Below are 16,545 nucleotides of genomic sequence, written 5' to 3'. Positions count from 1 at the left end.
TGAAAGCGGTAAGTTTGTGGATGTAAAATAATACCTCAGAAACCATGCAGACTCAATGGTAGCTTGTTAGCTATCATCTCTCAACAGGACTAAAACATTAAAATTAATAAAGAAGCCTTTCCTTAAGTGTTCAGGCATCATTTGGTCTTTCCTTATGCATGAGGAAATCCTCAGAGACAGGAGGGTAGCAGTTCTTAGGAATATAGAAAATAAATCTATTGGAATTAAAATTTGCAACAGCCAGGTTAAAAAATGGGTTACGTGTTGTAAAATAGGGGAACCATGAAAAATCACTGGAGCAGAGAAGCAAGAAAACACTGTCATAAGCATTAAACCATTGACTGCACAGAATTTGGTGATCAAACTGAGTGAGCCTGCAATAGGAAAAGTAAGAACTCAAGTCCAAAGCTCCAAAAGCCATGGCAGCAGCTCAGGACTCTACTAGACAAAATATTTGCAGGAATTCCATCTAACACGCCCTCTCCTCCCTTACCCATGAACTCATGAATAGAGCATTAAAGTTGTTAATTTTAAGGAATGTATACATGGCCAGGGAATGAAGGGTTTGCAGAAGGACACGTTTTCTTCTTGCACTTGTAGCTAGCATTACCATAGCCAATTCATAACTAGAAGGGACTTGTTCTGTTCCAAGCTACTTCTGGATTCATGAGACTGACAAACACCTGCCCCCACAAAAGCAGCTAACTATTAGTAGTTCATGATTTCTTTACACAGACTTGAAAGACTCTGGTGCGGAAGAGGGTTTAACCAATGAAAGTTTAGAATAGGCATTGGAAGCCTACACATGCAAGATACTAGACAAACAGAAATTCTCACTTTTATACCTGGATTTAAACAGCATTTTTAAACATGAACTGACTCAAAAAAAATACCCACAAACCAAACCCCAAAACTATAATCTCTTGATATTTCACAATAATTACTTAAATTTATTCAGTTTCATGACAAGTCATCTTGTGTAACAACTGATAAGTTTTTTCTCCCACCTTGTAAAGATTCAAGAAATCATTATTTCTAAAGATTTCTGGATACTAGAAAAGATTCAAACACCTGCATTCTGCCTTCACTGTGATTTTTGTGCAGCTTTCTTGCACCGAAGTATATACAGAGCAGGTAAATAGTCTGTCAACCTGCCACAGCACAAAAAAAGAACAAGGTAGGAGTTATCACTGATTCGTTTCCTCAGTGAAAAATGATGGCCAGTCATTCATGTAAAACATAACTGGTATATCCTTATCCATCTAAGAATCATATTCATTCAAGCCTGTATTTTTAAAGAAAACGCTGAAAAATATTGAATGGGTCTTTAAAGGAATATTACCTAAAGTCACCAGTTGAGATGTAATGGCTATCATGTATGTGATCTAATATTTCTGAATACTAACACACTACACAATAAGAAAGTTGTTCTTTGATCTTGCTTGTATTATTTGTAACTCCTTTGAGTTACAAGTATATATCATCCCCTTCAGAATAGTACAATTAGTGAGACAAATCCATTCACATTATGATTTTAGGCATGGCAAACACCACCTCCTTGTCTTACAAAAAAGCGCCACACTCAGACTAAGTCTTTAGGCTTAGAACTAAACCTGAAAAATAATATCAGGGAAAGTTAGCTTGATGTGTGTTATTTAACTCTGAACTGGTGTAGTTTATAAACTGAAAACACATTTAGGTTAAAAGCATCACAAAAAAATAATTTTAATCCATTTTGCATCAAAGCGGTTATTCAGCTATTTTGCGTGTCAGCAGCTTGACATTTTTTCTCTGCTATTTGTAATGATCTGTCAACATAGAAGCTACATAGCCATGGATTCCAAATCTGAGGAGACACTACTCCATTAGAAACCACTCTTTTTTGCTTCCAGAAAACGAAGGCAGGGCCAACATCATTTGTACCAATTTAACTCAAAAATGGCAAAAGCATACAAACACTAGAGATGTTTTGCTAAAATAGTATTTTTCTGAATTTTTATTAATCATATGTTTTTATTCATGAAATTATATGGTATAAAAAATTGCTTTAAAGAGACATGATGAACCGATTTCTCTGTCAGGTTCCTTTACTTACAGTGAAGAACACTTAAAAGAACTACTGCATGAATCTTTACTATTCATTAAATTAAAACATTCATTAATACTACAAAATTCCAAAAAGGTCAAACCTACTTAGAAATATGTAGGTTCAAAAAGGTTCCTAACATTTAAACTGCCATTCAATAAATTACTTTCCACTAAGAACATCTATATTTCAAAATGGATCAGGCAGCTTTAGTAGCAAATTGAAAATGCACTCTAGTTGATGAGAGCTTCGCCTTGCAGTATAATGCTGAACAACCAACACACCGTGCACCTGCTATTAGTATGGGTGAAGTTACCCACTGTCCCAGGCTTTAATATGAGTTGAGGGGTGGGTGTGTGCATTTTTTTTTAAACAGGAATTGTTTGATGTGTAATTGCTGGGCACAGCGTGCAAATTCAAAGCAAAATGAATTCTATTAACAAAAGGAACAGGTTTCACTTCTCAAGTGATTGGAGCAGGATAAACTAGACTAGCTAAAATAAACTAAACCAGAAGAATTTTTATTTATGGCAACACCTGTCAATTTATGAAGTTGAGAAGTATTCTGCAAGTTATCTACCTAGAGTTGAAAATTAAACACCAAGAATTAACACCACTATATGACAACAGTGAAATCAGCAGAACTTCATTCATCATTTTAAGTATTTCCTTTTGTTTTTCTTCTGCACAGGGAGAAGAGAAAGCTATTTTCCACCCAAGGTTCAAGAGGTTTTAATAAATACAACAATAATTCCAGCCTTGCCTGAATTAACTACTTGGCAATAATCAAAATGTTGCAATGCATGGCTAATTCAGCTCCCATCCATTTCTATGTTGGAAAAAAAAAGACAGAGGTGAAAAGGAAGGAAAAAATTTCTGAAGAAAATTTTGAAAACATTCTATTTCTAAAACCACATTAGAAAACCAGAAAGGATTATTCTTGTATGTCTGCTAAATTACTACTCTTCTATTTATGGACTGAAACTTCATGACATCAACTTTGTGGGTTGAGTTAGAGGCTACAGTGGAACATGTGCTAAATGCCAACAGCAATAACTTGGCTACTAGATTAAAAGTTTCAGAGATCCTTTTGAAATATGACCCAGCACTAATCAACAATATATTTCTGTTAAATACATCCAGCAAATACAAGTAACCAACTTAAAAATCCAAATTATGCAGAGAACCAATAGGGAAATAGAAACACTACCTGAAAGAAAAGCCAATTTTTTCTTCAGAATGGGTAATATTACTGAAGCTTCCATTCTACTGCAGATAATTTTCACAGCTCTGAAACACAAGACGTTTAAATTGTCAAGCATGGGAAATCAATTATATGTCACTAGAATGAGCACTGACCAAAACACTTTTGTACTCTTCTGAAGGAAGCGCAGAACACTGTAACTGAAATCCAAAGTATTGTAAAAGCCAAAGGAAAAAAACATTATCATATGCATTTTTCCATGTAAACATTTAATTAAAGAGTTCTTCCTCATAAAAAAAAAAATAAAAAAATATCAAAGCAGCATCTCAACCAAGGACATTGATATAAAAGTCTTATTTCCTAACCCCATTAAACTACTATTAATTTACAAGTAGATCATTTGTTTGCTCAGTCATTCAGAGATAAAATGAGTTTATCTAAAATTACATTTTTGCATAGTGTATTTCATATTACCAGAAATATAAAAATTAAATACATTATGCTGCATGGATGTCAGGACACTGCCATTACCCTGCCAATAGAAGGTCTTCAATTAAAGAAAAACATCCAAGAGCTAGAGTAAGTATGTCTAACCTATAGCTGGAAATGCTTCTGCTCCTGTTGGCTCCAAATCCCTTCTCACCTTCATCCCATTGTTACTGCATTATGAACTGCAATTCACTATGATTAAGTCTTTGTGTTTCACTGACAAATCAACAGAATTCTTGAACTGCAACCTCCTCTTCCTGCCTACACAAAAGTAGCAACTGGCATATGCTTGTATGTCTGATGCACAAATCAATCCATATAGTAAAAAACCCTTAAATCTTCACAGAGATACAAAATTCAAGATATGTGCCAGTATCCAGTCAAAACAGATTTTAAAAATAAAATTCTTAAATTACAGGCAAAGGACTTCAGACTACAACCTGGAATCACCCATCTGGATACTTCAGCATTCCTGCACACAGAGTATTTTTTTTTCCTGGGGGGGGAGGGGGAATTAATTGAATCAAAACTATAAATGATCCAGGAGAAAGAAAGAAAAGAAAAAAAAAACCAAACCCAAAAAACCTCCAGAGAGCCTGAGGTAAAACAGAATAGTTATTCCTCCTCTTGTTAAAACAATGAGCTTTATTACAAACAAGCAGCAGAATAATTATTTTTATTATGAAACAGAAATGACATTTTAACAACTTTTTACTGTTCCTCCCTGTTCCAATGCATAATGTCTCACAATGTCCATTCCCATTCCTTATCCCTAGATCTCCATATTTAAGTGCCATTTTCGTCAATTACATGAAATATGCATTTCCCATATTATAGAAGGAAACAAATACGTTTCAGTTCTTTCCGGAAACTGAGTCCCAAGACAGCTTGCACTTTCAACAGTTACTCGTATAAGCATCCTTTTAAAGCCTCCTGTATGCTTCAGACAAAAATTTGTAGGTTTGTTGACTCAGTCATTTTTGTCTCTCAAACACAACAATCAAACCACCCTGTGTAAACTAGTTAAGTTCAGCAGTACTGTTTTTCTCTTTTCTTACCTGGTAATGATTTTTCCCTCTCCTCCCCAAGCTGTATTTCAAAATTATTACAAATGGCTCTTTATCATCACCAATGAAGAAAGTCCAAACCTACACACAAACTTTATTATCTTCATACTTTCACATGCAAACTAAAGTTTGCATCAACTTAATGACTCTAGGAAGCATGTTTCTTGCTGTTGTGAAAAGACCAATTTATTTAATATGAAAGCACTGCCTGGCTTTCTGCCACAGTAGTGGTACTGTCCATGGATCAGAATAGTTCTTTTGTTCAGTATTTCCTGGAACCAAAGGAAGGATTCTGTTCATTCAGAGTGGAGGGAGGTGAGTCACAACAATTAGAACCAATTGCTGATAATTTCAAACACCTAGCTTTTGTTCTAGAAACTCATGCAATTCTCTTTTGTGAGAGCTTTGATGTGGTCCATCTAGAAGAAAACTCTCACCAGGGCAGATTGTCAGAACATACCAGAAAAAAAAAAACCAAACCTTCAGGTTTAAAAATAAGGTTTAACATCCTTCTATATCTTTAACACTCCAGAGAATCTCAGGATGAATTAAACTAAATGCCTTTTTTAATACCAGAAAGTTAAACATTTCCAAGAGAGCTGGTGTCTGCTTTCCAGTGGGAGCTATCAAAGGTGTTTTAAAAAGGTACACTGCTAAAAAGCAGATATAAGTATATTTAGACCTACAAATAAATGTAAAGCCTTTTTAACCTGTTCAGAGGAAGGCAAAATGACAGGCTCTTAAACTGACCATCAAGCTCTCAATTTAGAATGAGGAAATATGTGTTGCTCAATGCTGTACCACTGTTTAGCTGAAACAAACACATCAAGTGCCTATTCACCAATAAAAAAAGGCATTTGGACTCATTAAGTAGAAAAAAGCTACAGAAGAAACAACATCACTGAGAGAACAGATTTCACTTGAGGAAACTGGAATACTTCAATAAACTGCATTTTATCATTTCTAAAGCAAGAGACATAACTTATCTGCTCAAATTTTATACAGATATGAACCAAGTTAAACCTGTTTGCTGAATTTCAGAAAATCTTCTGAGTGCTGCATGCCCACCTGCAATCTACTTTGCCAATTAAAATACCATATGCCAACTTGTAAACCTTCTGTCTACAGGAAACGTTAAAATAAAAAAACCCTATACTGAAGACCCTCACCAACTTCTTTTGAACGACCTGGGCTTTCAGGTTTTTAAATCAATGCAGCAGTGTTAGTCTGCAACAACGTATTCGTTCTTTTGCAGGTTTCCACAGAAAATTGGTAAAATTCAGTTCACATAATATTTGTATTTAAAACCTAAATATTTGAAAGGTGTTCCAGTTAAATAGAAAACTCTCCCAATCCTCCTACCAAGCAGAAACCAATACTAGTTGAGAAAATTCTCTTAAATACAAACTTAAATGAAACAGATATACATTAGGGGGAGGACAGAAGGCTAAGGAGACAGCAAACAAATAGTAAAAAAAAAAAATAGATTTACAGAACAAATAAAAATGCAAACAATATTTCAGGCTGCACTTAATGTGACATCAAATCATGACATGGTAGGCTGCATCTTCTATCATTTCTAGGTTCTGGAAAGACTATAAATTACACTGTTTTAGTCAATACAGTTTAAAATTCAAGAAGTTGTTTCAAAAAACAAAAACAAACAAAAAGCCACCAAATTCACATACAATAAGAATTATGTAATTCAGCGTAAAAGTGCTTAATTTCTCATGAATAAGAGTATCACTTGCATTTTCTGCTACACATCTTCAGTCCCATCTAATAATAAATTTAAATAAGAACCAATGTCCAGACGCTGTTTAATACCATTTTAAAAGTCTGTTAAAGAGAAAGGGCAGAGGGTGAAGTTGACAGGCTCACATTGACTAGATGACTGAAGTAAGATGTTACAGAGAAGCTGCCCTACAAATAACAGGTGTTTTCTTTTTGTCAAAATTAATTCAGACTCCATGAGAATACTAACACATCTACTCAAATTCATTAGACCTGTAACATTTAATACCCTCAGTACACATTACAAGGTTTTTAAATGGGTTGGTCTGTTCATGAGCATCTACTGCACGTTTCAAAGAACGAGTACTTTCTTCATTCCCTCATCATGTACCAAGGAAGAGAATGTAGCTGGTCTGTTAAACACAGGACTAAAAGTCAGGAAAAAAAATAATCTGGTTTCTATCCCTTGTTCTGCTATGAAATATACATATGGCTTTCAGCAAGTCATTTATCTCTTTTAGTCTTCATTCAGTCCCTCCATCTAATTCCCTTTTTTACAAGACCACTGTGATGTTTAATTCATTAACGTTTTTGAAGACTTGAGAGATTAGAAGGAACTCCACAGATCTGCCTATAAATATCCAAGCAGCAGATGGGCAGCTACATTCAAAACTGTAGCAGCTTGCAAGTCTAGGCACAAACAATAGCACAAATAACAACAGACATTCTGAAGGGGGGGGGGGGGGGGGAGAGAAAAGCCTCCATCATATAAAATAAAAAAAAAGAATTTCATTCTGAAGTCAACTTCTGAATTGCAGAGCTTCAAAATTAACAGCTTCAGTCCCTGAAGGCAGCATACAAGTTTTTTTCAGATGCTACCTTCAACCCACAAAGCATTACCCCACACTCTCCCTAGATCAGCTTAAAAAAAGTTCATCTGTCCCACACAGAAATAAAATCCATTTGCAAAAGACAGAGGGAAAGCTGAATATCAGAATTACGTATGCAGATGATTATTTCATCTTCCTTTAAAGCTACATTAAAGATGTCATCTCTCCCACAGCCAAGCGGCACAAAGACAGAACACAAACGAAGGTGTCCCCAGGGCTGATACCCCAGGGTGATTTGAGAAGCACGCCAAATCTGCCCAAAAAGTAAAAAAAGGCTGCAAGCATTCATTAGTTAATGCTCTCTTCAATTAAAGACCACATGGAACTGGGTTGCTCAGCTGGACAGTTTCAAAATAACGATAAAACCTGACAGATGAACAACAGGTTAAGGTAATCAGATACAGTGTTTGATTTTTACTCTTTAACATATTATGAGCATTACTGATAAATTTTTACCCTTGGAGCCTTTTAAGGCCTCAGAAAAAGGTAACTACATATTTAGGGAAGATCAAATCAAGGTTTTATTTTTCTTTTTCAACCACTCTGTTCTTTTTGACTATCTGTAAAAGCTATTCATAAAAACAGGCATACTGAAGTTTTATATTATGCCCAATTTTCAAGTTGTACACAAACACTCCTGATTTTCCATTATGTGTTAATTCACACTAAAGAATTAAGAAAGTAAAAGCCATAGACTCAGTAGTTTTCATCAGTCATGTAAGCTTGTTTAATTTTAAAGCAAAATGCAATCATACAATGTTGGTTCCATTACACATGCACAATTAGTACTTTAACTCAGCAACTTGTGAAAGCAGATTAGAATAGACAGATTGAGTAAGTACTCTATTTTTGGTTAAACTTAGGCTTAACAATTTGCTAGGCCATGATCTAAAACCACATTGCCATAGCAATGCCAAATTCAAGCTTGGAAAAACTCTTTTTCTTCTGCCCCATTTTTACTGAGTTTCAAGTGTTACCTTGTACACTTCGTCTTCTAACTATAGCTAATCATAGCATTTAGAAGAGCTGTCTGTGAACTACTTCCTCTATTTAACCCATCTTCCATATTCGTTTCCCACCCTTTTTCACCCCCTCAACATTCTGTGAGAAGTGAAATAAAAGATGAGTGGCAAAAAGACGTGATGAGCAATATAATCAATAGTGAACCAGCAAATGGAGAACAAGCGAATAAGAGAGGTTATGCCACGCAAGAAGAAAAAGACATTATGCTTCTAAGTTTTAACTTTGATCTCAAGTCAACTATTCATTTCACAGAACGGCAGAGCTTTTTCATCAGACTTAGCAAAAGCGTCAGAGGGACAGAAAAGAAGGAAGAGTACCGAGCACAAAAACAATGTAACTAAGGATGTGCAATAACATCTTCATGTACAGCTGTGAAACACCATACTGACACCTCAGCCTTTTCATACAAGAAGGGCAAGCACAGGATGCTGTGCGGCAATTAGTACTCTCTGAAAGAATAGCACTTCTTTGGATTCAAAGGCCATTTCCACAGACAGCAATCTTGCTTCAGCCCCAAGGAACACATGCAGAAGTTCATAATGGTGCTACAACATGACATATAGAATGATAGCTTGCTGAAGTTTTCTACCCTTTCCAGCCTCAGGCCAAGCAAAATACATATGGTATATGTTAAATTACAGCAGTTCTCAGGCTTCTTCAATCTAGAATAGTACAGAAAATAAGTCACAGGTTTTGGATGCAACTCCACATTTCCTTTTCTGCCACATTTCCAGAGAGAGACCCCGTGTTTACCTTCCTGCAGAATCCTACAGCTTGCCCTTGTAGGATGTTACCACAGGCAGCAGAGGAGGCTGATCTACCTTACACCCTCTCTTGCAACAGGCAGCCAAAACAGCAGAAATTGCAGTAATCTGGTATAGTCCCAATTCATTTCACAGCATCAAGTGACCACAGAATGGACAAATGATGTAATTTGGGAGGTTGCTTTTTCCACCATTTTCTACACAGCAATAGGTCAATTGAAATGCTATGTTACAAGTACAGCACAGATATTTTATTTTCTTTCTCATCACACCTCCCTAAGACCCATAAAAAAAATAAACCTCATGTTTAGCTCTTAAAATTTCACGTAGAGATCATGTGGAAAGAAGACAGAAATCACACAGACTGTAAATTCTCCCACAGAAATAGTTATTGAGTCACAGGACGGGAGGAAGAAAAACAACCAATCAATAGTAAAATAAAACATCATACTCTTCTTCTACTTCCCTATATTAAAAAAAAAAAAAACCAAAACAAAACACCACACACCAAAAAAAGGCAAACAAGTCACAAAATCTTGCAAGAATGAGCTGGGGGAAATGAGTACCTTATCACCAGTTCTTCAAGGAACTGTCCAAAAGCAGTCTGTGATGAAAGATCACAGAGAGCTTTCATGCCTTCAATACTTCATAGAACTGGCTAAGACAATGGGAGGAACGAGATTGGACAATTCAAGCCATAAGCAGCCAAAGACAAACAGCTGCACTGATGAGCGCAACTGTTGGCAGTCTGGAACAAATGAAAAATAACTTTCCTCTGGGGTGCAAGATTAGAACTTCTTGTTCCTTTTATAACAATTATATAAGAAAATCTACAACTTCATAACAATACACATACTTGGCATAAGTGCATGTGGCTCAGGCCCACAGGAATCACTTCTCAGCTCAGTATAGTGACACCACAAGAGAAAGGAAACAAAAAGAAATGCTGTTCTAAACCAAAAGCCATCAAGAATGGCAGTGGCAGGGGGTAGGAAAGAGCAAGGAACTGTTTGAGAAGAGAGTAGAGCTGGCTGCATGGACGTAAGTGTAGCAGACAAAAGCAGTCATCCTTTTTAGGCAGAGAAAACTGACACAAAACAAGAATAAAATACATGAGAGGCTAATAAAATGACTGTTTATAAATCTCTAAAACTTTGGGGTTGATACCTGACAAAAAAGTTCCCAGCTTAAAAGTAAGATTTTGTGTGGACCTCGAAACATCCTGAACAATTTCCTCTGTATTTAAAAAATAAAATAAAAAATTACAGCAGTGGCTTCCACCCCCACTGCACAACACACAAGGTAGACAGAATGATGATAATAATAAGAAAACCTCCATCAGAAGTAAGTGATTTGAGAACTTTGCTAATCTTAACCTAACATGAAATTACAAGAGATTAAAATATGCCAGATCTGGTACATAAATACCTTGTTCATTCACATTTTTAAGTTTCAAAATTTTTCAGAATTACACAAACTTATTGCTCTTCAAAATAAAAACAATTATATGCTGTCCTTGAATTACTATGTGCAAGGGAAGTAAATCTTTAACTTGCACAGATGTCTCCAGTCTTTGTACTCATGTTAAAAATTCTGAACATTTCAGCTGCAAACCACAAGTTAAATAGGCCACAGCAACCACCTGCAGTAACCACAGCATCTCTCTCTCTCTCCCATCCTCTCAAAATAAAACATGTAGCATTCCACTATCATAAATAAATGGCCACATGCTTCAGAGAACATAAAATCAAGCTCTCTTGACCTGCTACCTGGAACACCTCTCATAGATGTAACACACATTTTCCATTGATACTGTTTCCTAGGGCCAAATTAGAATGTAACATGGAAGAAGGAGCAAACAGTATGCTAGCAGAGAGACAGAAAACAGACAACCCCCATTGAGGGTGTACTGATTAGAAAAAAACCATTGCTTTTACCAACAACAAAAAGTAGAGAAGCCATGGCACCTTTCATCTACGTATTGTGTGTACATCCTGACCCTTCCCCTCAGAAAGGGCCATTTATTTTCTCAAGTGCAGCTGTACACACCATTTAGTGACCAAAAAATTAACATCAAATCCATCATCTTATTCTTCCACCACCTTTTTCTTTTCTTGGCCTTGTCAACATTTATCCTTCACAATACCTCTCTAAGAGCACATCTCAAATTCAACTCTGCCAACACCATAGGAGTTCAGCTTTGCTCTGAATTCTCATGTGCCTACTACATCTATCTCTCTTGAATCATTGATTCTGTAAAGCCCTAAGTCATACCTTCATCTCCTCTTAACTATTGCAATTTCCTTCTTAATGGGTTCTTTATGTCCCAGCGTTCCAAACTTCAGCTTGTCCAAAATGCAGCAGCTCATCTTCTCACCTAGAAACAGGAAAACAACACTCCATATTGATTTTCACTTGCTTCCTTGTCAAGTTTAGAGTCTGCTGTATGGATATCCTCACTTCAAAAATCTCTCGTTCTCATTTAGTCTTAAAGAGTACAAAGCTTTGCCAGTGCATTTTTCTGCTTGCTCACTCAAGGTGCTCAAGTCTCTCATTTCTCTTCTGCACACAAGCTTACCAACCCCATCAGAACAGCAACAATCTACCACAATGCTTTTAAAACTTCTTTCCTTACTCTCACCCACAACCACAGCTCCCTCTTTAAATCAGAATTCACATTATCTCCAGTCACATACCTAAACACTCTCTAATACATTTGCAAACACTACTCTCTGTGGGAGACATCGACACTACGTAAGACACTAACACAAGCCACAGATTTTACAGTGCCTAAGCCAAACTATGTAGCATAACTTTAGTATCAGAAGCTTTATGTTATAGCACCTTTTAAAGATTTTAAAAGTCACAAGACAAAACCAAAGTAGGTAAGTTGAAGAAGGCATGCCTAAATAAGGTTGCACAAAACTAATTTCAAAGGTATTGTTCTATGCAGCATATTCATCAGTATCAAATCTTCATAACAACCAAATATATTGCATGAAAATTTTAAAGATCTTATATTTGGAAGAAATTGATCTTACTTACCATTGGTACTGGAATGCAATGCTGTCTGTTAGGGATACAAGTTTGAGCTCCGGATCCTGGATTCTACAAATTTAAATGAAAAAAGTATTGACCATATTTTTACATGTTAATACCCACTCTAAAACTTTATTTCCTCGGAGGTTAAACACAAGGATTTATTACAAAGCTGCATGATACGGGAGTTAACATCTCCATTCCATATTCACAAATACTTGTAAACCAGGCATTTGAGTTGAGTGGGATAGCAGTAATCCCGTATTTTCCACCAAAACATATGGTTGACATCAACATTGTTTATAATTAGCAGGCAATGCTCCTGAGGCAGCACCGGAAGCAGTGGAAGAGTAACAAGAACCAGAATCCTTGCAGTATGCTTTCAGTCAGAGGTCACCTAAAGAGTTTTAGGATAAATCAAAAATAGTGTTGGTATTTTTTGTGAAAAGAGGAAGAAAGTATTCCTACAAACTAAGTTCATCACTGCTATAAAATTTAGAGAGGCAAATTATAACTTGAATTAAAAAATGTAAATAGTCCCTATTTGTATTAGAAGATAAAGAATTAAGAGATGTGTCAAATGTAAAACCTCAGCAAATGCTTTAAAACTTGAATGAAACCTTGTAACTGATCAAATCCCACTCACCAACAAATCCCAAAACCTCAGAATTAAGTCTATAATGTACTACAGGCAAAGCCAAGATGCTAAACACATTTCATAGGTTTTACAGTTACTCAGATGCAGCAGTTATTACAGTCATCTCTCTCACAACAAATTTTAAATTTAAAAAAAAACATTTCCATCACCAGAAGTTTTTGTAGTCAGGCAAACAAACTAGCAAATCCTCTAAAAGATGGAGAGAAGGCAAGAGTACACCCCTACAGATCAGGGACAAGAATATCAATAGCAAGTGCTCAAGACAGCTTAAATAGATACGTGATAGAAATCCTGCAACATCATTTCTTACCCCTGCAAGACCCTAGACCTTGCCTGCTTTATTAGAAGCTACCTACTGAAGACGTTCTGTATTTCCACAACCACTCATAGTCATTGGGGAATAAAGGTGCTCCTCTTCATACTCTATTCTTAAGGTCCCTTGACAGTTACGTAGCCCTGTATTCAAGTTCACCATCAATGTATCTAGTCTCTTCCAGAAGCAGCTCCAGTTCCCCTCCCTACTACCACTCCCAGGCAGCAACCAACTGAAACCGAGCTAACTTCACACAACTGCTCTATTTTGCTGCTGGAAAATAACAAAAATCTAGGTACATCTCCCCTGCTTACATAAGCTTTACTGAGAAATGTGATTCCATAGACAATTTAAAATTATAGCCTGCAACTCCAGGAGACAACATGGCAGTGATTCTTGTGATAAATTTAAAAATACGTAAATGCTATTAACTTTTGTTTCTAGGAAAACTGATGTTACAGGTCATCTAAACTCCCAATAAAATATCATCTATTAGCATACTACTTTACAAAAAACAGTTGACTGAGGTGATTTTACAGGATTCTTCAAAAGCAGCAATCTATGATGTAAGGAATTATGCAAAATCCTAAAATCCATCACTAAAAAAATCACTGTAGTTGCTCCTAGTTCTGGTGGGCTTTTTTTGTTTTGCTTCAGGGTTTTTTTTCCCCCTGACAGAGCAAAGCATGATCAGCACCTTACCAGTAAGCAGTAGGCCTCTGACCAAGCTTCAGTTCTAATTCCATGGTCCACCTTCCCCCTTTTCTCCTCCTTAAGTTTCTGCTTGGTATAGACAATGGGACTGGGGCTATAAAAACTCATATTCATAAATGAGAACCCTTACTAGCCCAGAAGTTAATCACCATCACCGTTCCTATAATGTAATAACTATTCATTATTTACTATATGCTGGATCTTAGCAGATGTCACAGAATGGGGAAAGGGGGGAGGGGGGGTGAAACCAGTGCTTCCTCATCACAGTGAATTTTAGTGCATGAACAAAGTCAACATCCAATCATTTGGACAATGCAGACACTGCAATATAAGAACGCTGAGACCCAGTATTTCCTTTGGGATGAAGATGAAAGAACTAATAAAAGCATCCACTAATATCCATCCATATAAGCCTCACCAATTTTGCTCATTAAAATAAATCACAAAGACTCACAAAACAAAGAACCATTCTCCACTAATTGACTCCACTCTGGCTTCCACACACTCGTTCAAATTCTTTAAGAAAAGAGTGCTGCAACGCATCCCCGTCGTACCACTGCCTGGCTGAAAGGCTGTGCATGGGTAACACGGGATGCTGCGGGCACTGGGGAAGGCAGGACTGCGAGACAATGGACCTGTCAAAACCCGAAGACACGGCAACCACGGCCGCCAGCAGCCACCGCCTCGGCAGTGACCCAGCCCGCCGGGCCGCGCTCCCCGGGGCCGCGGCAACCGCACGGCCGGGATCGCCCACCCGCCCGGGCCGCTCCGACCCGCCGCGACACACCGAGGAAAGCCCCGTGCGAGGCCCAGCCAGCCCCGGCCCCAAGCCCCCTCCCTCCTTCCCCAGCCTGCCGCGGCACCCGCGGGGCGGCCCGGCGGGAGGCGGCTGTGGCCCTCCCGCGCCCGCCGCCCGCACAAAGCAGGCCCCGCCACCGGCGGCCACTCGAGAGCCCCCCCCCCGCCTCCGCGGCCACGTATGTAGCGGCAGCACGAACAATACCCCAACCTGTGGCGTGGGTTCTCCTGGGCTGCACCGACCTGCCGTGCCCCCGGCCAGCGGGACACGCCGCGGGGCAGCGAAACGGGGGCGGGCGGGGGGGTTTAATGTGGAGGAGGCGAGCTCCGCAGCCAGCCGCCAGGCACCCCGTTAGCCCGCCCACCGTCCGCGGCGATGCAGAGCCGGTCAGGAGGCCGGCCGCGGGAGGGCTACCCTGCCGTAAGGCCGGGCCACCGCCGCCCCCCGAGAAGCAACCGCTGCCCGGCGGAGCGAGGCGCCCCACAGCTCCAGCGCCGCCGCCCGGGGAACAAAGCGCGGCCAGGCCGCAGGGCCTGCGCTGCGCCCGGGGCCGTCCCTCCGCAGGGCTGGGGCGAGGGAAGCGCCTCTCCAGACGCGGCTACTCACCCGGCGGCGGCGCTCCGGGTGCCCGGGCTGGGAGGACGCCGGCGGCGGAGCGGGTGGACGCGGGGCGGAGCCTGGACCCGCCCGCTCCGGCCAGGCTGCGGCGGCTGCTCTCGGCTGCCTCGCACCGCCTCGCTGGCCCGGCGGCAGCCCCCGGGAACGGGAACGGGGGCGGCTCCGGCCCCTCCCCCGTCGGCAAGGAGACGGCGAGCACCGCGCGCTGCCGGCACCACCCCCGCTCCGCCGCCCGCGCCCCAGCGCCCCCCCCCAGCCGTGCGGGGCGCGGAGCCGCCGCGGCAGCTGCGCGGGACGCGGCCGGGCCGAGAGACGGCGACGCGCGGCCCCACCCCGGAGGAGACAATGTGCCGCCGCCGCCCCGCTAGGGGGTGCCGAGCGCTGCGCCCCGCAGGCCGCGGCCCCGCCAGGCACCGTCCGGGCGGGCCCTTTCCCGCCGCGGCCCCTTTCCCGGTGCCCCGGCCTCCTGTCAGCAGCGAGGGGCCGTTGTAGGTACCCGACGAGGACAGGCTGCAGACCGACTGCCGGCGGGTTGCGCCAGCGCCAGCAGCAGCAGGCGTGCTTTACAGTTTGGAGATACGTGAGCGTGTGCGGAATGCAAGTCACATCGATCGCAGGTGAAAACAGGTCGCTGAAAGCGCTTCAGGCAGGTGCCAGTGTCCACCTGTGGCCCTTCAGTAATGACAAGGCAAACGCGTGTTTTGCTTCCCCCAGAGTGCAGCTAATAACCCATCATCAGGCCAGGCTCCTGGATAAACATCCTGAAACTCTGTCATGCCAAGTCTAAAATAAAATAAGCAAAAATCTGGAAAGAAACGCTGTGAAGAAAGCCAGCCAGGACACTTGTCTTGCTCTCAGTGTAACTGCCCTAGGTCAAGTTGCTGTCAGTCTTAAATCTCCTGTGGAATACATCATTTTCAGGCTACGTAATGGCTCTTAAAAAAAAAAAAAATATCAGGTTCTGCAAACTCTATCTTGACAGTAATTTTGCTCTTGTTATTTGCAGAGTGACTGAATTACCATTTACTGTATCGCATTCCAAATAACAAAAGCTGCCTCACAGAAGCTGGAACTGCTGGGGTTCTCCCCTCAAAACACAGTTTGCAAAACCACCACTGTTTGCCCCCTTTCCTGGTGGCTGCCAGTC

At 40.3% G+C, this 16,545-nt stretch overlaps 1 protein-coding gene across 4 annotated transcripts in view; it reads right to left on the bottom strand.

Annotated features, from left to right (window-relative positions):
- The window catches only part of SESTD1 (SEC14 and spectrin domain containing 1), a 55,926-nt gene extending 40,317 nt beyond the window's left edge, over nt 1–15,609 (bottom strand). The window contains exons 1-4 of one of the 4 annotated variants that reach the window (XM_055812321.1): nt 15,387–15,609; nt 12,303–12,365; nt 11,532–11,634; nt 3,297–3,376 (exon numbers count right to left, since the gene is read on the bottom strand). In XM_055812321.1, the coding sequence (XP_055668296.1) occupies nt 3,297–3,351 (55 nt within the window). In that variant the 5' untranslated portion in view covers nt 3,352–3,376; nt 11,532–11,634; nt 12,303–12,365; nt 15,387–15,609. Of the gene's footprint in view, nt 1–3,296; nt 3,377–11,531; nt 11,635–12,302; nt 12,366–14,990; nt 15,028–15,386 lie in introns of those variants that run through there. The other 3 variants (XM_055812318.1, XM_055812320.1, XM_055812319.1) reach the window with 3 other exon arrangements.
- Between the last annotated feature and the right edge of the window lie 936 nt (nt 15,610–16,545).

Source organism: Falco peregrinus, chromosome 8, assembly GCF_023634155.1.
Source record: "Falco peregrinus isolate bFalPer1 chromosome 8, bFalPer1.pri, whole genome shotgun sequence".
Taxonomy (NCBI): Eukaryota; Metazoa; Chordata; class Aves; order Falconiformes; family Falconidae; genus Falco; species Falco peregrinus.
The sequence above is the reverse complement of the archived record's forward strand: the minus strand, read 5'-3'. Positions and strand labels throughout refer to the sequence as shown.